This window comes from Syngnathus typhle, linkage group LG5 (assembly GCF_033458585.1).
Source record: "Syngnathus typhle isolate RoL2023-S1 ecotype Sweden linkage group LG5, RoL_Styp_1.0, whole genome shotgun sequence".
Taxonomy (NCBI): Eukaryota; Metazoa; Chordata; class Actinopteri; order Syngnathiformes; family Syngnathidae; genus Syngnathus; species Syngnathus typhle.
In genome coordinates, this window is record NC_083742.1 from 10,190,724 (window position 1) to 10,210,909 (window position 20,186).

General features: G+C 39.5%; 6 protein-coding genes across 7 annotated transcripts; 5 read left to right on the forward strand and 1 right to left on the reverse strand.

Moving 5' to 3' along the window:
* Positions 1–664: 664 nt before the first annotated feature.
* Positions 665–2,522, reverse strand: lsm1 (LSM1, U6 small nuclear RNA associated). The gene is made up of 4 exons (XM_061278108.1): positions 2,363–2,522; positions 2,153–2,221; positions 1,923–2,038; positions 665–1,145 (listed from the first exon to the last, which is right to left on the reverse strand). The coding sequence occupies exons 1-4, from the start codon at positions 2,406–2,408 to the stop codon at positions 975–977; spliced, it is 402 nt and encodes a 133-aa protein (XP_061134092.1). The 5' UTR covers positions 2,409–2,522; the 3' UTR covers positions 665–974.
* Positions 2,523–3,210: 688 nt separating this feature from the next.
* On the forward strand, positions 3,211–7,966 carry bag4 (BCL2 associated athanogene 4). Its single transcript, XM_061278107.1, has 5 exons — positions 3,211–3,558; positions 3,958–4,077; positions 4,595–4,819; positions 4,898–5,167; positions 6,388–7,966. Exons 1-5 carry the CDS (start codon positions 3,556–3,558, stop codon positions 6,850–6,852), a joined length of 1,083 nt encoding a protein of 360 aa, XP_061134091.1. The 5' UTR covers positions 3,211–3,555; the 3' UTR covers positions 6,853–7,966.
* A 194-nt stretch (positions 7,967–8,160) lies between these two features.
* On the forward strand, positions 8,161–10,505 carry LOC133154283 (dual specificity protein phosphatase 26-like). Its single transcript, XM_061278873.1, has 3 exons — positions 8,161–8,556; positions 9,439–9,650; positions 9,731–10,505. The coding sequence occupies exons 1-3, from the start codon at positions 8,378–8,380 to the stop codon at positions 9,925–9,927; spliced, it is 588 nt and encodes a 195-aa protein (XP_061134857.1). The 5' UTR covers positions 8,161–8,377; the 3' UTR covers positions 9,928–10,505.
* Positions 10,506–10,708: 203 nt separating this feature from the next.
* LOC133154282 (alpha-1-antitrypsin-like) lies at positions 10,709–12,893 on the forward strand. The gene is made up of 6 exons (XM_061278872.1): positions 10,709–10,788; positions 11,269–11,869; positions 11,979–12,049; positions 12,128–12,321; positions 12,413–12,560; positions 12,634–12,893. The coding sequence occupies exons 1-6, from the start codon at positions 10,786–10,788 to the stop codon at positions 12,826–12,828; spliced, it is 1,212 nt and encodes a 403-aa protein (XP_061134856.1). The 5' UTR covers positions 10,709–10,785; the 3' UTR covers positions 12,829–12,893.
* A 933-nt stretch (positions 12,894–13,826) lies between these two features.
* carnmt1 (carnosine N-methyltransferase 1) lies at positions 13,827–17,466 on the forward strand. Of its 2 annotated transcripts, none has more exons than XM_061278870.1 (8): positions 13,827–13,985; positions 14,354–14,549; positions 14,801–14,967; positions 15,135–15,275; positions 15,355–15,533; positions 16,025–16,138; positions 16,510–16,613; positions 17,058–17,466. In XM_061278870.1, exons 1-8 carry the CDS (start codon positions 13,849–13,851, stop codon positions 17,250–17,252), a joined length of 1,233 nt encoding a protein of 410 aa, XP_061134854.1. In that variant the 5' UTR covers positions 13,827–13,848; the 3' UTR covers positions 17,253–17,466. The 2 variants fall into 2 exon arrangements, with proteins under 2 accessions (XP_061134854.1, XP_061134855.1); XM_061278871.1 differs by having other exon boundaries at positions 13,827–13,976.
* A 946-nt stretch (positions 17,467–18,412) lies between these two features.
* On the forward strand, positions 18,413–19,889 carry wu:fa19b12 (uncharacterized protein LOC560551 homolog). Its single transcript, XM_061278372.1, has 3 exons — positions 18,413–18,476; positions 18,586–18,927; positions 19,112–19,889. Exons 2-3 carry the CDS (start codon positions 18,646–18,648, stop codon positions 19,268–19,270), a joined length of 441 nt encoding a protein of 146 aa, XP_061134356.1. The 5' UTR covers positions 18,413–18,476; positions 18,586–18,645; the 3' UTR covers positions 19,271–19,889.
* Positions 19,890–20,186: the final 297 nt, after the last annotated feature.

Below are 20,186 nucleotides of genomic sequence, written 5' to 3' on the forward strand. Positions count from 1 at the left end.
GCATTTTGTGAGTCTTCAAAGTAAAAGAAATTCTATTTCCGACATTCGGAAACATTTCACGTTTATTGAGCCGAGGCACATTAAAAAATATCATAAAAGTAAAACACAAAGAAAAAAAAACATGGCCAGCGATAGGCAGTCAAGGCCAGGAAGGACATTTAAAACGTCAATTCTTATATCTATTCTATTTATAAATGATTCCTTCATTTGGGACAAACAAAGGAATATTTTATATTAGTTCCACGAAATTTTGTTATTTACCTCATATATTACTGTCATTGTCTTCTGATTCTAGTGATGTGTGCTTGCTTATTTTAGTTTGCTTTCAAACTGCAGAATCTATGTCAGGGATCACGAACAAGGGCGAGAACAACACGAGTAGCCCGTAGGTGTGTTCTAAAAATAGCTCACCAGTGATGCTACTTTGTGATTTTCTAGGAATGTTGTAGATATGATCATTTAAAAATGCAAACACTGACAGAGATTTATGAAAAAAAAAAGTGGTGCCTATATTTGGTTCCTGTTGATTGATTTAATTATGATCAGTGACAGAAATCGAATGTCATTATTACACTTGTCAAGGTAATTTGTTAGCTTCTTCAGCCAACCGGATTTCACATCCATCCTCAAAGGAGAATGGGGAGAAAACAAAGAGAGCCATGAATAAAAAATAATATTTTAATGGAGCATATCCATTACCTTTGTGTCACTTGCAGGCCTTTATATCTCCAAATACAAACACATTGAGTAACACAAAGTGCTGCTGTAAAATAATTGCTATCATAATGAGCCACAACGAAGAGTTTTGCCACCTTCGACACCGAAAAACTGAAAGAGTTTCATTCAAATTAAATGTATACAGTACACTACAGTAAGGAGGCAAAGCAAAATATTGCCTTGTGCTCATAAAATCATGTTTTGAAATTCAACCAAGATTCCAGTCTGATACAAACTGAAGCAGCTCATGGGCTGTGTTAATATTCATCCAGGTTATCAGCTTTGGGGATGGAGAGGCCTCTGTCTTTCAGGACTTGCATCTTCACTTTCTCCATTTCTTGCTTAGTTTGTTGCTTCAACCGCTGCTCCTCCAGAATCTCCTCAATGGAGACCTGCTGCAGGACTGTGTCACATGGTTTATCCACATCCTGCAATGAAATATGCATTCATAAGGGACATGTGCTGGAAGTAAAATAATCTTAAACGTGAATGATACAAGTACAAGCTTTACAAAAGAACAACCAGAAATACAAAAGCATTTCAATCATTTGATCTTATAGGAATTTGCCTTATGCACCCAAAGTTGCTGCAGGTCTTAAGCCACTTTATTCATCCATGTTTTGTCAAATATAAGGAAGACTTAGAATAAAAAAACAACGAGTTTGCATTTTGGAGGAATTTGTCAATTGCATAAACATAAACATAATAAAAATGCTTAACTCTACTTAAGAGGGATCTGTAGGGCTACTCAATACGTTGATGTTTAATATCACAACAAACTCTCCAAAAGCGGATTGGTTTTTTTTTTTTTAGTTAAATGCTCCTAAAAGGGCAACAAATCTGAGTTCATCATGCATAACACCATGCAGAAGAGATGAGATATTGCCAGCCTTCCAATTTCAGAACTACCAATAATACACCACTAACATTTTGTTGTCCTGTCAGTCAGGCATCTTCCAAAGTAGCTTTACTAATAGTTTGACTGTTTTGTTACCATGTAAACTATGTGGATTTTTTTTAGGCATTTGAGCCTGGGTCATAATATTCCTTTTATTTTCTCTGGCAAATATTGCATTGGATTTAAGACAAGACCTTGCAAGTCATGAAGGTCAGTGTGTACATACTAAACTTTTCAAAACTTAGTTACCGGACGAATTAAAATGACTCATGATGATGGGTGAAACAGAAAGAAAATGCATACGTACTATTTCGCCAAGCAGCACCACATTTTCTCCTCGCACAATGAAGATTCCTCTGGGGATGTCACCAAATTTCTTGCCCACATGGATACGTTCAACTGTCTGATGGAAAACTAAATTAGCTGAAAAACAAGACAAACAAATTGAGTTTGCAAATTTTACACAGCGGTAGTGGTATCATGCGGAATTCTATGAATCTCTATAGTGCGCCGATTAGGAAACCAACATAAACGTACCGAATTGGTCAATGCTTCTGAGGTATCCGATGAGTGTTCTACCATCTCGGAGGAGAACCAGATGTTTTTCTGCAAAGCACAGGTGAGATAGGACATTATACAACAGCGTTGACCGGGCTAATGTGACTGACTGAGTTAGACCAAGACATAAAGCCCACTCCTCATTATGATCTAACTTTCTACGAGATTCGATTCTCCTCTCAAACTTACTGTCGATCTCGTCTATGAGACTAGCTGTCCCAGGTACGTAGTTCATCTTGGAAGCCTGATTATTGCCTTCGTGTATACAAAAGCGTCACGCCATGAATATTTCTAAAGGTTTCTTATGCGGAAGATGACCGGAAATGCTTTTGTAGGCATTCTGATTAAACTTCCGGGTGATGTTTAACGCTTGCACGTCAGGGGATGCAACAGGTCCTTTTTTTTGCTGCATACATACGTCGACGCAAAGATTGGAGGCGTAAATGCATCGTGTGTGGGCGACAATAAAAAAATAGAGGAAGCCGGCCTAATCCTATGCAGGGAACTCATAAGATGACCCTAGTGGGGTAACATTTTTAACATAGGACCTTTTGTTAAAATGCCTTTTGGTGTTGATAAAAAAGTAAACCCCGAAAGAAGTTGAGAACTGAGCAAGTTGTGACTAATTTTTAATGTCAATACATTGCCTTCAATGGGAACGTTGTCCCTTCCAACATGGCCGCCTTGTTGGCACTTTAGTTACTAAAACGCGTCGGTATAGCTAGTTTTTCATCTTTGTTGTTTGGCCCCGAAATCAATGGAATATTCAATAACTATGACGAGTACGCGGACGCAGATTTAGTTTAAACAAAACTGAGTCTGGGGGGAAAAATACAACTACGTTTCAAGTCGCATTTATTAATTTTTTTTTTTTTTTTTTTAAACAATTCTCATGTAACCAAGATTGTAAATACCGCTTGAAGGATTACTTGTCCGTTTTTACATTTGGGAGATAATTTGTTTTAAGTTTTAATAAAGCATTGGCAAGATATTATTTATAAGATACTACAGATATACCGTTAGTTATCATGGTTTCATTTTTGACAGCGCGACTGTCTTTTGGGTCAAATTTCAGAGTGGGTCCTCGTTCTCATGATTCGCCATCCTCGTTTTGGGTAAACAAGCTGACGTGAGCTCGCCGTGTCGTCATCCATTCAATTATTTCCCGATCTTAATCAAGTCGTCTGCTCTCATTAAGTTCCTTGTCTGCCACATCAGTAATTGGATCTTTTCTAGAATAGAGCGACGGGATTTGTCTTCAACATTATTCTTGCCTAGCCGTGGAGTGCTGTACAGCTGATACGTACAATCAAGTGAAGAGATAACTGCCTGGCCCTCGAGTTACAACTTCGATAATAACCTTGCAAACTACTGAAATAAATATGGTGAGTCAGACTCAAGCATCTGTTTCGTATAAATGTTGTATTTGAGGTGCTTTGTGCTATTGCTTAAGGCAAACAGTAGCTCTCCAGCGTAAAGCTCGTGCACATGCTAACTACGCACCTATCGGCTAACTGCTGTTATGTAATAGCTAGCGCTCTCTTGCTAGCCCAGCTAAGTTTGTTGCTCATCACGTTTAGTTTTACGTGACAGGGTCACATTACTAGTTGATACTAGAATGCATTATACCATATCTCTCCGTGGTCAAGATGCGCGGTACCGCGTACATTTGTTTATCCTGATAGAATGAATGAGTTGGTGCCAGTATCAAGTCTACGAATCTGCAATAGATGTGTGTGAGCAAAGGTGGAATATGTTGAGAATTTGTCGTTGTGCTTTCTCAGGACACCCCACAGTATCCAGGATATCCATCACACTACTGGTACCCTCAATCTCATCCCACGGGGCACTATGCAAATACCTATCCCCCTGGATCAGATGGCCAGCCTCAGTATAACCCACAGGTGAGTTTAGTGTTTGAACATAACTTGATCTTATTATTTATCTTATTATTTATTATTGTGTCATGCATACAAGCCCGCCTGGGCTTATAAGATACTGAAAGATCAGAATTACCCTGCATGTTCTCCACATACCTGCGTATGTTTCCGCTGGGTCCCCCGGTTTCCTCCCACATTCCAAAAACATGCATAGTAGGCCGACTGTTTACTCCAACATTGTCTGTAGGTGTGAGTGCGATCCGTTGTTTCTTTATCTCTGCTCTGCGATTGCCTGGCGAACAGTTTGGGGCGTACATCGCCTACCGCCCAAAGTCACCTGAAATAGGCTTCCAGCTTACCTGCAACCCTAGTGAGGATAAGCATTTGATGGATGGATATTACCTAGGAGAACAATTGTTTTGAAAGCCCAAAAATTTAGCAACCCCTAACAAATTATGTGACCTTGGATCGCTCACATAATAGGAATCCTACGTTACACAATACTGTAATAACTCTAATTCTAAAAAATCTCCCTTTGTAGGTAATTCCAGGAGGTTATCCAAATGGCCATGGTGTCTACAACCCAGCCCAGGGTCAATATTCAACGAGTGGGTTTCACCCATCCAACCCTTTCTACTGTGCTGACCCTCAGAGAACGCCTCCAGTTTCTTATCCTAGTCAGAGCTGTCCTGCAGAACAAAGCAGTGGGCAAGCTGGTCAGCCACATTCACAAAACCATCACTATCCTGGTATACACTGTCAAGGGGTAAGAACATTTAAACGCAGAAATTGCATCATTCCTTCTCATTGAATTTATTTCATCGTGTCACCTCTCTGTTCCCAGGTTCCTGGATATCCTCAAGGACCATATTCTCACTACAGCGAAAGTGGTCATGCTATGCCTCCAAACACGCTATATCCCACGGGCCAGTCTGTGCACTCCAACTCCCAGGCTGAAACTTGGGCACACCCTGGGACATACGCACCCTCACAGCAACAATGGCAGCCAGGCCAACAGCTTCCCCCGAATCATTATGGAAATCCCGTACGTCCGCTACACCCTCCAGCTTGGCCAGGGACTGGAACCGGTGCACCACCTCCTTATCAACCCAAGGTAGTATTTATGCAAATGAACAGCAATCATTTATATCTAAGCTCATGGGAAGTGGGGGGTTTGCGTTTTTTAAGGTACCAATTGTAACCTTGTATGTATTTCTCAAAGATTTTGACAGTCAAATTCAGGTGTTGTCATGATGTGTTGCCACTGGCTAATGTGCTGTGCAGATGAGCGCAACGCAGTGTCAGTGCAGCACAGTGTGGGAAGGGAACAGAAAAGGGATGGTTAATTATGTAACGTGACATAATGTCATATTATGTCATATGTACAACAATCAAGTCACGTGACATTATGTCATATTATGTCGTAAGTAAAAAATCAGTGAGTGCTTCCTAAAAATTGAAACGCTGCTCTCACAAAGGAGCAGGATAGATATAGATAGATAGATAGATAGATAGATAGATAGATAGATAGATAGATAGATAGATAGATAGATAGATAGATAGATAGATAGATAGATAGATAGATAGATAGATAGATAGATAGATAGATAGATAGATAGATAGATAGATAGATAGATAGATAGATAGATACTTTATTGATCCCAGGGGGAAATTCAGTGTTCAGCAGTATCCATACCCAAGAGTGGATAACAGATATGCAGTACATTCTTATGAAAGTGTCATTCACCCACCAGTAATATGTAAATAAGTAACATTAATCATATTAAACATGACAAACATCAACCCAAGATCATATCCATAGTCGAGCCCCCGTCCCCCGTGTTGAGTTAAAAAGTCTCACAGCATGGGGGAGAAATGAGCCTCAGCCTTTCCGTGGAGCGGGACAGTGTCAGCAGCTTGTCACAGAAGCTACTCCTCCGCTTAGAGATGGTGCTGTGCAGTGGGTGGATGGGCTTGTCCTTAATGGACAGCAGCCTGGCCAACACCCGTTCTGCCACAGACGTCAGACCAGGCAGCTCTATGCCAACAACGAGTCAAGGCGGGAGGCATCCCTCTTCTTGATGCTGCCTCCCCAGCACGCCACTGCAAAGAAGAAAAATATCATAAATATCTGTTTTCAAGTGTAAGTAGTAAAAGTAAAAACGATATCCGAAAAAAAAAATATATAGATACTTGAAAAATCTACTTAAGTACAGTAACAAAGTTGGTAAGTTATTTCCCACCACTGTAGATTTTAAAATCTGGCATTTGAGGCCAAGTGCCATGATGTGCTTTCATTACGGAAATGGAAAATAGTTCCGTGTTTCATTCCAGGACCAACAGCTCCAGCGCGCCCCACAAGTGGGACCGAAGCCCAGGTCGACCACATCCCCAAATCGCTCCAATGGGAAAGCTGCAGAAATTAGTTCACCACCTCAAATCTACAACATAGCAAGGCAAATTGATCAAAATCACTCACAAGGTGAGCCCCCACCCTCTGCTCCCACCCAATCCCCAGCTCCAGGCAATGCTGGACCTCAGTTCGTCAGCGACAATCCCAGTTTAGCTCGTGTCCAGCAAATCATGGCAAGAGTGCTGCTGCTTCAGGAAGATGTTGATGAATTTGTGGGAAGAAAAACAGACAAGACTTATAGATACCTGGAGGAACTTCTTACCAAAGAGCTGCTTGAGCTGGACTCTGTAGAGACTCTGGGACTTGAAAATGTCCGGCAAGCGCGAAAGGAGGCTGTGCAAAGGATCCAGGCCATTCTTGACCAGCTGGAAAGGAAGGCTTTCTAAAGTAGGTCATGAACCAGCTTGATGGGCCTCAGACCCTCCCGGCTTTTTCCAGATCTTTGAACTAGAGCGTCTAAATACATTTTTCAATGACCCAGTAGGCTGTTGGTTACATGTGACTCAGTGCCAATGCAGTAGATCAACAAGCTGTTTTTGTTGTACATATCATAAGAAACTGTCAAATCAGTCAGTTATTGAATTTGGATTTTTGGTAGTCTGACTGATACAGGAAGAGGGAATTATCATTGCCACTCCCAAACTGTTGCTAATCTCCAACAAGTGATTCAGAATCAAGTGATCACCCTGCTGTCCCTGCGTGTGCGTGTCAGTTTTAATGTGGTTCTTTGCTCCTCACAACATGCACATTGCCTTAACTGTCCATGAGTGTTTGTCACAGTTCTCTTGCACGGTCACATCGTCATCGATATCCGTCATCAAAGCAATCACAGTACTGTAGTTCAGTGTGTTTTGTTTTGTTTCCGCTGTGCTCTCCCCTGCATGAATAATACTCTTGCAACCTCTGTGAACCCGTAATTGGACCATAAAGAAGGAACGATAAAAAAAAAAATCTGAAAATTATTGTCATCTCTTTGTTTTTGGGCTAATGCTGCAATTTCCAACTCAAATGTTTAAATTAAATTTATATGTTGAAACTATCCTCATACCTTCATGCATTGAGCACATTTTCCCAAATATCCATTCAAATTGTGAAGAACTCATTTAATGTCAAAATCTGTTCCATCATTGTTGCCACCATACTTGCAATGTCACACAATCCTTCCAAGTATAGTGGAAGACAAATGTCCCACTTAAACATTGCGGCAGTGGTGACAAAATACCCTATATCAGGAGATGATTAATATATTTAGAAAATGTATTGCATGGGAAATTTATCATTTGTCTTATGCACCTATTCATTTTGTTTGTGTGTACTGTTACATGAAGCCCAACTGTAAAATGTCAGGTGTAATGCATGTTTCCAACACAAAATGGAGATATATGGCTGACTATAAAAATAATAAATACATAAATCTGTAAAAAAAAACAAAGCAAACAAAAAACTGCATTTATCACAGTTGAACATTCTGAGAAATAATAAAAAGGCTTATATTTTTAACTCATGGAGAAATGTGTCTTTCTTGCAAACTAATGTAATGAATTGCCATGTATTTTGTAGGTAAATTAAGTTTTTTTTTTCAAGCTCTCATATTTAAAAAAAATAAAAAACAGTGTTATATTTGTGTAAACTTGTTGCATGGAGCCACTGCGTTGCTAGCGAGCAGTCTGGTCTATAAATAGGCAGCTATTTTGATGCAAAAGCACAACAGTAGAACCGCAAACGTTGGGACCAGGAATGAATACAAGGGGGCAATAGTCTCACAACGCCTTGGACATCCCGACGATAGTGTTGTGCTACTCTATCAAAGTTCGGCTGATTGCACACTTACATCGATATAACCCTCAGGGAATTGTCCAAAACTTTTTTTGTTGCCTCAGAGGAGTGCTTAAATCCAGCACTGGAAAAGAGATGCCTTTCACATCCAAACTTCCTTCATCCTGGAATGACAGACTTCCTCCCAGAAAGGTGGAAATTGACCTAAGCTCCCCTGGTTTAGCTGTGTGTGAGTTGGAAAGACTCTTGTTTACTGGCAAAGCCATCATCAGCCATGCAGACGAAGTATGGCCAAGGCTCTACATTGGTGATCAGTAAGTAGCTTGATTGCATTTCTTCATTCTGAAAATATAACACTAGCTGGTCCAAATATTCTTTTAAATAACCCAAGATGAATATTGTGAACTTTCTCTAAGTTTAATTGAGTCCACACTCATCCAAAGAAATAAATCATATAGCTGTACACAAGTAATTCTAGACCCCTCAAGTTCCATTCCTCATGGTGACAGCTGGGCTGTTTGAGTTTCCATCAATAACCTGGCCATTAAGTCTACTACACATTTCCCATGAACTCAACTTCCTTTATAGAAAACTTTTAAAACAACCACCGCTGCATACAAAGTGGAGCATAATTAAGTCATACAACAACAAACACAGTTAAAACAATAAATTAGTCAAAGTCAAAAGTCAGAGAATACAAATGTGTTTTAAGATGAGTTTTAGAGATGGACAGTGACAGGGCTTGCCTAATGATTGTCTGAAGGTCATTCCAAAGGGCGGGACAGGCTTGATCCCCGCTGAGCCTTTACGTAATTCTCGGTACCTTTAATGCTGCCTAAGGCACCGAGCATGTGCGCATGAGTCAAGGCGCTCAGGGAGGTAAGGTGGGGTGAGGCCATTTAGAGATTTGGAAAAAAAACAATTTAGGCATACATCCTAGGAGTTATGTGTTCGCAGTCAAGAGGCGAGCAGCCAACTCGACGCCTGATGGAGGACTTTCTAACTCCAAATAAAGTGCATTACAGTAATCCAAGGCATGAATTACTCTTGGGAAAGGAGATGCTTTATCAGTTCAAACTAAAATGTCTTCAGTAAATAAGCCACTCCGATGGACTGGTTGATGAAATGTTGCATTTCTTCATAAACCACTACTTTTGTAACAAATCACATGCTAAAGTGTTTTTTCATCCCCACAGACACAGTGCCGAGAACAAGAATGATTTATTCAAGCATGGAATCACTCATATCCTTAATGCAGCTCACAGTAAACGTCGAGGGTGTCCCAACATCTACCAGGGAATGAAGATAAGTTATATGGGAGTAGAGGCAAATGACTCATGTACCTATGACATGAGTGTCAACTTCCAGGCAGCTGCGGATTTTATTCACATGGCTCTTAGCAGGGGAGGTGAGTAATGAAAAGAAGTCATCTGGTATTAAAATGAGCAATTAAAAGCAACTTTTATTTTGTGTATTGTGTTTCTTTAGGTCACGTTCTGGTGCATTGCCAGGTAGGAGTGAGCCGTTCTGCCACCTTAGTCCTGGCGTACTTGATGCTGAAGCAGAGACTCGCCCTGGTGGAGGCTATATGTGCCGTCAAAGAGAACAGGGGGGTCATTCCTAACCGAGGTTTCCTCCGACAACTTATCCGTCTGGATAGGCAACTTTTTGGCACACATAAGTGAAGGTGTGCAGCTGGGAATTTTGGTCTTATAGAGGAAGAAAAGAGCACCATTAACATCACTTTAAGGCGCATAACTTCAATGATGCAAATTGTAAAAACATTGTTTGTGGCCACTGACACTGCAAAATGCAGATTTCACTTATAAATGAGGGATTACTGTTTATATATTTTACAATGCAATGCCTTCCAGATTTCTTTTTGCCATTTTAAGAAGCTTAGTGTGAAAAGTACCATTTTGGGATGGATACATGTGAATTTCAGATCTTTATTCTCTAAATGTAATTCCACCCCCCTCTATTATTGCATACGTATATATTTAGAGGAAGAACTATATGCACTTACTAGATTTGCAGGTTTTTGTATACACTGCTTCAGTCTTTATCTACACTGTGCAAACTGTGTTGTCACAGTCGAGCAGCAAACATTACTGGAACCCCCGAGAGTCGTAGAGGCTAAGCACATAGAAGAGGACACTAATCCAAAGTTCAGTCGATTGGCCTCATTGGTGGGATGAAAGTCGAGATCACATTTTGGTGATGTAATTTATTATTGAATCGAAATAAAAGTCATGCAAATAAACATTTTGCCCTTGAATTGCATGAAATGGCATGAGGGAAATTAATGTTTGCTTGAATGTCCTTGGATGTTAAGTTTACAAATTCAAAATCAAGGTGAAAGTGCTTTGCATGATCATCTCAGCCACCACCGCTTCCTCACAAAATGGGAGGAGACATGAGACGACATCACGTGGAAAGTGGGCCCATCCCACTCATTCAAGGTGTATAAAGACAGAAGAAGACCTCACTGTCCTGTCTGTCGGCGTGACTGTGGGTTTTGAGGCTAAAGAGGCAGTCAGCAAATGGTAAGTTACTCAATATCCAAATCACACTACCTTTTCCACTTTCATAACATTTAAAATGATCAATAATTTATTCCAATAAAGTATGGTTTTTTTTTTAATTCAGCAATGTTGAACAGGCTGCTTTACCAAAGTAACAGAGACAAATGAAGTATGTTAAAAAGAGGCGTTTTCAACAAAAATGAAACGGACTACAAACATTTGTTACGCTTAACCTTAAAGAAATCCAGATCCTTACTTTGCTCCAAAACCGCGTCGAACCATCATGCAATATTTTTAAGTTAAAGTTAAAATATGGTCGAATATGGTACAAAGATACCTACCTTTTGGCCATGGATATTCTGCATTAGCGTACTGTTTGCCTTGAGGGAACACTGTACACTAGTCTGACAGTATATACTTTGCTTGTTGAACTTTGAGATGTCCAAAGGATTGTAGGTGTAATCAGAAGATCAATTCTACATGTTTGAACTTTCGTCATAGTCCACAATGATGCATGCAGCCCTGGGTGTCTGGATCTTATCAGCAGTGGTCTGTCTGGGAAGAGGCCACCACCATGAAGGACACACTGATGGCAGCCTCTCACACGTGAGCACGGGAAACAAAGAGTTTGCCTTCCGGCTGTACAGGCAGTTGGCGGCTCATTCTAAGAACCAGGACAAGAACATCTTTTACTCACCAAGTAGTGTGTCCGTTGCCTTTGCTGCCTTGTCTGTCGGAGCCCGGGAGGAAACCCTCCAACAGCTTTTGAGTGGTCTTGGTTACAACAGTTCCCAAGTTACACAGAATGATATAAACCGAGCCTTTAGTATGATCCTCAAAAGGCAAGAGAATTCATCAGACATCAATGAAGGGACTGCTGTGTTCCTGGATAACACCATCCAGCCAAAACCCGAGTTCCTGAAAGATTTGAAAGAATCCTTTTATACAGATGTGTCGAATGTTAACTTCCAGCAAACAACAGAAAGTGCTGACACGATCAATAAATATGTAGCGGATAAGACACATGGGAAGATCGATAAGTTGGTGAAGAAACTGGATGCCGGCACCATCATGTATCTCATAAGCTACATCTACTTCAAAGGTACTTGAGGATAACAATTACTGCTGAAGTTTGTGTCTTTTTCGAGATCTGACATAAAACGTGGTGTTCTCTGTCAAATGACTCATTTCTGTTCATTCTTATCATACAGGAATGTGGAACAGTCCTTTTGATGCCAAACTCACAAAAGAAGACGAGTTTACCGTTGATGAGAATACCAAGGTTTGAAGCTACATCTTGAAAAAAAGAATACCGATGCCCGAATGAAGATCTCCAACTTCACTCTGAATCTTTTTCCAGGTTGCTGTCCAGATGATGAACAAGGAGGATCGTTTTGATGTCTATCATGACCTGGCAATTAACACGACGATCTTGCGCCTTCCCTTCAACAGCTCTTACTCCATGCTCCTTCTGCTGCCTGATAGCATGGAAGCACTAGAAAAGGAAATAGGCCCAGAACATGTCACCAAATGGTCAAAGTGGATGAAAGAGAGGTTGGTTTGTTCACATTTTTGATGGAGGACCTTGCTAGATTGCTCCTGGTGTGATCATTTTAATCACTCTATGCTTGCCTGTTTCTTTTAGGATGTATGATGTATATATTCCAAAGCTCTCTATTAAGACTGACTACGCTCTGAAGGAAGTGCTGATTGAAATGGGAATGACTCACATGTTTGATAATCGAGCAGATTTGAGTGGCATTTTGGAGGGGAAGAATATTTTGGTCTCCGACGTAAGGATGCGGTCAACTTTTTCGACTCTTCTTTCCGTCAACGCTTCATCTCACGCCGCCTATTTCATTTCAGGCTGTGCACCAAGCCACCCTTGATATTGACGAGACTGGAGCCACCGCTGCAGCCGCCACAGGCGTTGAGATCACTTTGATGTCCTTCCAACACGTCCCTGTGCTGAAGTTCAATCGTCCATTCATGCTTCTTGTCACTGAAAACACCACAGATGACATTCTCTTCTTGGGCAAGATAATCAATCCCACCATTTGATCAACAGCAGTTGGTTTATCCTCATTATTGTCACCATAATAATAAAATAATATTGCAGTCTTTGAGATCGTTATTTTACTTTTCTTGTTAAGTAAAATCTTGCCATCCATCCGCTTGGATGCATTTCTTTTGTAAATTGCTAGACAAAATGGTTTTGCAGACTTTGTAATTCATTCTGCTTCTACCATCATGAGTTACTTCATCATTAAAATCTAGTGAGCTTGTCAAAGAAGCAAACCCAAGGTATGACATCACCTACACCAAGCCTCACAGATTAACTTGTGTGTTTCAGATCATAAATAGATTTATTGACTTGTTGTTTTGCCATACATTTGCCTTTCCATCACTTTGGTAAAGGTTTTTCTTGCTTTTAATTGTTCATAACACTTTGTTAAAAAGCTTTTGTAGCTAATCTCTGTACTTTGCAAATTCCAATCTGGCCTTCAGATTCTTTTTGGTGATGAGTGGTTTGCATCTATGAGTGGTGGTACGGCATGTATATTTCTTTTTTCAAAGTCTTTATTGACAATGTAACTCATGATGGAGGCCTGCAGAATGAACATACATAAATTAATATACCAAGAATAATAAGCTTCAAGTATTTCTTCCCAATTACATTTTCTCTTCCTTTTATTAATCAGAGATGCAAGTAAACTTTTCTAGATTCTTTTTTACTACTACTACAATTAATATAATCAATAATAATAATATGTAATACGTATAGTGATATATTTACAAGTTCAGCAAGAGGGGGATTTTATTTCCTGAAACGTCATAGTTATAACTAGTGAATAGATTGTTTTAATTTAGAAAAATCAGCGTCAAAATACGTTTAGTGACACACAAAACTATGTCGTATTAATAGTTGCTCTTGACAAGACAAGACTAGCGTTATTATTTAGGGAAATTAGTATGCATGCCTGGAAAACACTCAGTAGGTGGCGGTAATGCATCTAAACGTTTTGTGCCAACCCCGATATAACACTAACGAAGAAGAAGGCTTCCCAATTTAAGGCAAACATGGCGGAAACAATAGACCAGGCGACGCTAACCGGCGAATATCTTCCCAAGGAAAGAAAAAAGTTAACCCCCGAGGAAGAAGCCAAGCTAGAAAGGCAACATTTTTGGAGGATAATCGACGCCTTTAGGTTTTACAGGTGTTGTTATATGTCAAAATATAAAGAGTAAAAAATGATAGCTTTAAGTTCTTTCGTAGCAAGTGTTAATTTCTTTTTGTCCATTCATTTTCCAACTGTACTTATTTACGCATTTGTCTGCTTTTTAATCCCTCAATTTGTGTCAGGGTGTCTCTTCTACTACTCTTAAAATATTTTTCTGAAAGGTTTTAATCCATCCTTATCCATAAAAGAATGATAACGTTTTAGACAATTGGAATTGATATGACGTTTTTAGATGTTTCACAACTACCTGGATGTATAAATCACCGTATTAACGTGGGATTCACCATAGCAACAACGTTTGTGTTTACCTCCAAATTTCTAACCTATTTATTCATTTTCTTTAGGGTTCATGTACAAGAGCATGTCAATCGAGCCGAGCGTCATTTTCGTAGTCTACCTCAGCGTCACCAGAATTTATTGCCGTCTGTCCTGACCAACCTGGTCCGCATCCGTCAATGTGCAGACCACAACCATGAAGTCCTACAGGCCATTGTCGAGCACAGCATTCACATGTTTGAGAACATTGAGTATGGGGAACGGGTGAGTCATGAGGTTTTGCTTATATGCCTCTTTTGTACTTGTGTGGGACCTTTGTCTACGATGGCTTGGTTCGATTGTCCAAAATGACGTAGTATACTAATTTAGTTGGAGGCTTCCTGATAGGCCTTAATGGTTACTTGTATGTGTGAGCAGTGCGTTTGACTGGTGATCTATCCACGTTTTGCTTCAGCTTGCATGAGCCTCTGTCTAGCAGAGACTGGTGGATGGATATATTTTTGTTCTTTATTCAGGAGGATCAGAGGAAGGTGTGCCCATCCTCAACATTTGACATGGACAAACTCAAGTCTACCATAAAGCAGTTTGTCCGAGACTGGAGCGAGGCGGGTCAGGGGGAGCGGGACTCCTGTTATCAACCCATCATCCAGGAGATCCAACGACACTTCCCAAGTGATCTATAGTAGGAAGGATACACCATACACTCAAGCTGAAGGATACTAAGAGTATTTTGCTCAGATTTGTATCGCACACAACGTAAATGTGTGTTGACATGATGATGCATCATCAGTTGTGGTCTTGTAAACTCGTGAGTCTTTTACATGTGATATGTGTGTTTTATCCTGTCAGTGATGTATCTAAGGTCAGCGTGCTGGTCCCGGGGGCTGGACTTGGTCGTCTAGCCTGGGAAATTGCTCGTTTGGGCTACATTTGCCAGGGCAATGAATGGAGCTTCTTTATGCTTTTCGCTTCCAACTTTGTTCTTAATAGGTACATTGTGCACAAACATGAATCCTCCATTATATGATGATTACTTTCCTGTAAAGATATGTTTTTCTGTTTCACTCAGGTGTGAAAACGTGAATTGTCTGACACTGTACCCCTGGATTCACCAGTTTAGCAACAATAAGAAGTCTTCCGACCAGACACGGCTTATCAGATTTCCCGATGTCAATCCGCAGAGTTTACCGCAAGATTCAGACTTCTCCATGGTAGCAGGGGACTTCCTGGAAGTCTATTCCGATGCAGGTCAGTAAACTAAAACCTTATTAGGGAAGGTATGTCTCACTATGTGAGGCGAAAAAATGTCTGTGCTGTTTAACAGATGCACACTCGAAAAAGTTGTTGGTACCCTTTGTTAAAGAAGGAAAACCCTACAATCGTTACTGACGAGACTGCATTTTGCCAGCATGCATCATGAAAAGTTTCCGTGAGAATGTCCTTTGGACAGATGAGACAAAACTGGAGATTTGTGCAAGCCACAGCAGATCACAAATGCAGCATTGTAAGAAAAAAACGCTACATACACTACTGTTCAAAGGTTTGTGGTCGGTTAGAAATGTCCTTCTTTTTAAAATAAAAACGCTATTTTTTTTTCCCAATGAGGATAAAATTAAACTAATCAGGAATACACTCTATACATTGTTAATGTGATGAATGACTATTCTACTAGATACTAGTACTGCACTATTCTACTAATTCAGACATTATGTATTTAATAAATGGCATGCATCTGTTAGATTCTTGGGACTGTGTGGCGACGTGTTTTTTTATCGACACGGCTCATAACGTCATACAGTATGTGGAAACCATCTGGAAGATTCTTAAACCCGGAGGAGTGTGGATCAATCTGGGTGAGTCCCCATCACAGTCCCCATCTAACAATGATCATAAAAAAAAAGTGTGTTACTTTGTTGAATTTATATGCAGGCATTCATAGTTTCGATTCCATTTTAATACTTTTTAGTTTGTACAAGGCTAAAATCCCAATGAGTAGGTGTTTAGCTGCATTTCAGAAAATCATTATATGCTTGTATTCTGTATTCTGTCTATGAATTAGAAATTACAATGCAGTTGACGAAAACATGATTAAGAAGATTTTCCAAAATGTAGTAGTCAGATATCATTTGTGTGTTTTTTTTCTGGAAATATTTTAGAGAGGTTGAGGCTCCATATTTTTTTTTCTGGGAGAAATGACATAGTTTAATGTCATTGTTCCCTTCAGGTCCGCTGTTGTACCATTTTGAGAACATGGCCAGTGAGCTCTCAGTGGAACTCAGCTATGAAGACATCAGGGCAGCTATGGTGAAATTAGGCTTCCACATAGTGGTAAACACAAAGGTTTTATACAATAACAATCACAAAATCACAATAATGTTTTTTTAGAGCAATATTGTTTTCCCATAAATTTCCACAACAAATGATAGTATTTACTTTTTTCATAAATTTAATTTTTATATGATATTAGGGCATAGTAATTTAAAAAAAATCCTTTTTAAGAGCAATTCACTTTTGAGGCTCAAGAATGTTTAACACAGACATTGTAATGTCGACCACTAAATAAAATATTTTAGGTAAAAAATATAAAGCCAGTCTCATCCATGTTTTTTTTTATCTTCAGAATGTTTCCTTTCACCTGCTTATATAAAGCTTGAATAGCCTTGTGGGTTGTTCTTTTTTTTTTTTTTTAAGGCAATTTGTATTCCCTTCTCTATTTTGTGTTTGTAGACTGAAATCAGTTTGCTGTTTGAAATAACACCTGCTGTCCTACAGGTGGAGAATGAGTCTCTACATACCACCTACACAGAGAACGAGCGTTCCATGTTGCGATACATTTACGACTGCGTCCTCTTTGTGGCACGGAAACCGGAAAATCTGTACTCTAACTGTCAGGCAGAGGATGATCCACGGAATTCACCGCCAGCTGCCAAATCGCCACGACAAGATAACTCAAAGTCTCATACGTGAGTGGAATTTTTTTAGCCAAGGACGGTAAACTTTGATTCACTTGAAAAGAAAAGAATGACCGAGGAAGGATGGAAACTGACCCCAATTATCTTTTTGTTACATTGTGTTTCTAAGATGCCAAAAATGTAATCAACTCAGGAGGGGGAGACACTTAGCAGAAACTAAGGATGATTTCATATTTAAGACAATTTGTGATTTGGACATTGCATTAACAGGCAATGTAGACATAGACTACACTCTTGTTCAAATGACAGTTTTTTGTGATACAGTGTATAAAAAAAAAAAATCAAGCTAAATAATTTCAGATTTTCGCACGTGCTCTTATCAATGGGGGATGTGGCAGTGTTCAGAATTAACTACTCATTTTGAACATTAAGTGGAAGCCAGCTTGGGATGGAAATGACACTGGACTACTCTGTTGAATCGCTTGGAAACTGGGTTCAGTTCAATTCTTCAAGCTTTGGTTAGTGACCTCTCCTGGAGAAAATCGAGGCTGCAGTGTATTTGAAACATCTTTGCTTTGAAATCTTAATATACACAAACAGACTGAATATCACATTTCTACAAATAAAATATATTTTTATAAATAAAGCTGATGAATTTGTGTATTGTGATAGCTGTTGGAGAGTGCTGCGGAAACATGTCATAGTTTGGATGTGCTTGTGTAGCTGGCCATTATGTGGTATGGGGAATACACAAATAAGGCGCATTATTTTTTTTCTACATTTCTGAATTAAGCTGTGGTTTTCTTTTTTTTTTTTTAAACCTCACAGCTTCTCCACCTTTGTAAAATAATTGCTCACAAAAACAGATGATGCTGGAGTGCATAAAAATGGCTGACACTTGGAACACAATAGTATAGGGTTAAGATTTAACCTAACCTTGTTAAAAGGCCTATCAGTCAGGATGTTGAACAATGCGGTTTCAGATATGCAAAATATTGTCAAATTTAAACACAGGTTGAAATTTCTGCATTGTTTGACTGATTTGGGGATCCTGTTTTTCTTTGAAATTCTTTATTTCAATTGCTCCCGAATCATGCCAAATAATAAATGCATACCGTTCCAATATGGCGGCCTAAAATACGCACCTCAAGAAGCGTAACCAGAAAAGACGTGTTTATCCCCCCCACACACACACACCCGTCCCCTAAGGCGGGGCCAAACTCTGATTGGTCAGTTACAACTGCGCCGCAACGAGTTACTTCCGCAGATAAAGCCTGTGGTGAGTTTTTGTCAGAAAGTATCTCCTGTAAAATATTGCGCATTTTTGCAATCTTGTGATTTGCTCTTTGATGGCAAAGAGGCTTACCGACGACACTTTGATTTCCCAGTTACCCATTAAGAGAAAATTCCTGTCTTCTTGCCGTGTTGCTGACCTGCAGCTCGGGAGCATGGCTGTGTACGGAGGCGTGAGCCCATCGAGCACAATAGATTTATTGAATGATCACTGCAAAAAGAGGAGACGTAGCGTAGAAATTCCAGATGTGCCACAGGAAGAAGCGCCTCTGGATCTCACGGCGACAACCCCTGACGCGCCCAAGGAAAGTATTAGTATGTCACATGCACAGACATGCGGACGCTATAATGAATCTCTCGACTCCGCTACGGCCAGCAAACGACGCCGAGAAGAATATGTGGAATCGGGGACTATCGCTTCTGAGGTTTCCACTAAAGTAAGTCAACTGAAAATGTAAAATTAAAATAGGGAAGAAATATACATAGGTGTACAATAAAAATCGATTAGCTGGCGTTGCCTGGTTAGCGACTGCCACTAGATGTCACCCTTTGCCCATTGTTTTATATTACGCACTGAACAAGTGCGTGCTTGTCACCTTTTTCCTCGATTTTGTTTTCCAGACAGACATCGATTCTGAAGATTGCACTTACAATTCTTTTCAGTACTGGAGGGTCCCTTTGCTTCAACTTGACCTTTCGCTGCTGGAAGAAACCACAGAACTTTGCCAAGTACAAGACAATTCAAATGTCAGAAACGCTTTGGATGCAATGGAGACCTGAAAATGTCACACTTTAGCAAGCAACCTAAAATATATGTCGAATTGTCAATGTCAATTTCTTTTGACTTGAAACGCAAACGGGATATGTACAGTTGTTTGTTGACCAAGTGACCAGCGCATTTTCCAAAGTTTTCTTTTAAATTGAAAGCTGTTAATATGACGTGTTTATATCCTGCACTATAGTAACCTATTACATTTCAGTATGCTAGTACAATTTCACGATGTCACTAGTAATGTAAAACAACTACAATTTAGCCTTTTGAAATAACACAATCACAAGTTGGCCTTCAGGTTCCTCTACCATCATTGAAACATGAAGCCTACATGAATGAGAAAAACTCCCAAACTTGGACAAATGAGAATTTTCAGTAGTGATTTCACTGATATATATTCTACAAGTGAGGACAAAGCCCTTAGGACAAAGCCCGCACTAGTAAGGACATTGTTTTTGACCATCATGTTATTGAGCCGTATCCTAGTTTTGGACATGTAGTGGTTTTGTACATGGTTTTGTGGGTGAATTGAGACTCAGTGCACCTATTAAGAAGTTTTATAGTTTTCGTATTGTCATCTGATGATGATCTAATCCAATAAATCACTTTCTTACCAGCCTGATCAAATTGTTAAAAATGTTTTTCTTGATAATATTATATCATTATTTATAGATTATGTATATAATCTGTGTAAAAAAATGTATAATATATATGTATACTTATGTTCATAGATTATATATAATCTTATACAAATATAAAATATAATTTATAATATTTGATTATAATAATATTTGCACTACCGTTCAAAGGTTTGGGGTCACCCAAACAATTTTGTGACCCCAAACTTTTGAACGGTAGTGTATATTATATCTCTATATATACGTAGTTATGTATGTATGTGCATGTATGTATTTTTTGCATTCA

Coding starts and splice junctions, on each gene's coding strand:
- lsm1 (XM_061278108.1), bottom strand. CDS start 2,408: ATGAACTACGTACCTGGGACAGCTAGTCTCATAGACGAGATCGACA. Junction 2,039..2,152: donor CAGAAGCATTGACCAATTCG/GTACGTTTATGT, acceptor CTTGTTTTTCAG/CTAATTTAGTTTTCCATCAG. Junction 1,146..1,922: donor TGGTGCTGCTTGGCGAAATA/GTACGTATGCAT, acceptor ATTTCATTGCAG/GATGTGGATAAACCATGTGA.
- bag4 (XM_061278107.1), top strand. Junction 4,820..4,897: donor CTGGTATACACTGTCAAGGG/GTAAGAACATTT, acceptor CTCTGTTCCCAG/GTTCCTGGATATCCTCAAGG. Junction 5,168..6,387: donor CACCTCCTTATCAACCCAAG/GTAGTATTTATG, acceptor GTTTCATTCCAG/GACCAACAGCTCCAGCGCGC.
- LOC133154283 (XM_061278873.1), top strand. CDS start 8,378: ATGCCTTTCACATCCAAACTTCCTTCATCCTGGAATGACAGACTTCCT. Junction 8,557..9,438: donor AGGCTCTACATTGGTGATCA/GTAAGTAGCTTG, acceptor TCATCCCCACAG/ACACAGTGCCGAGAACAAGA. Junction 9,651..9,730: donor CATGGCTCTTAGCAGGGGAG/GTGAGTAATGAA, acceptor GTGTTTCTTTAG/GTCACGTTCTGGTGCATTGC.
- LOC133154282 (XM_061278872.1), top strand. Junction 11,870..11,978: donor AAGCTACATCTACTTCAAAG/GTACTTGAGGAT, acceptor CTTATCATACAG/GAATGTGGAACAGTCCTTTT. Junction 12,050..12,127: donor CCGTTGATGAGAATACCAAG/GTTTGAAGCTAC, acceptor ATCTTTTTCCAG/GTTGCTGTCCAGATGATGAA.
- carnmt1 (XM_061278870.1), top strand. CDS start 13,849: ATGGCGGAAACAATAGACCAGGCGACGCTAACCGGCGAATATCTTCCC. Junction 16,139..16,509: donor AGGAGTGTGGATCAATCTGG/GTGAGTCCCCAT, acceptor TGTTCCCTTCAG/GTCCGCTGTTGTACCATTTT. Junction 16,614..17,057: donor AATTAGGCTTCCACATAGTG/GTAAACACAAAG, acceptor GCTGTCCTACAG/GTGGAGAATGAGTCTCTACA.
- wu:fa19b12 (XM_061278372.1), top strand. CDS start 18,646: ATGGCTGTGTACGGAGGCGTGAGCCCATCGAGCACAATAGATTTATTG. Junction 18,928..19,111: donor CTTCTGAGGTTTCCACTAAA/GTAAGTCAACTG, acceptor TTTGTTTTCCAG/ACAGACATCGATTCTGAAGA.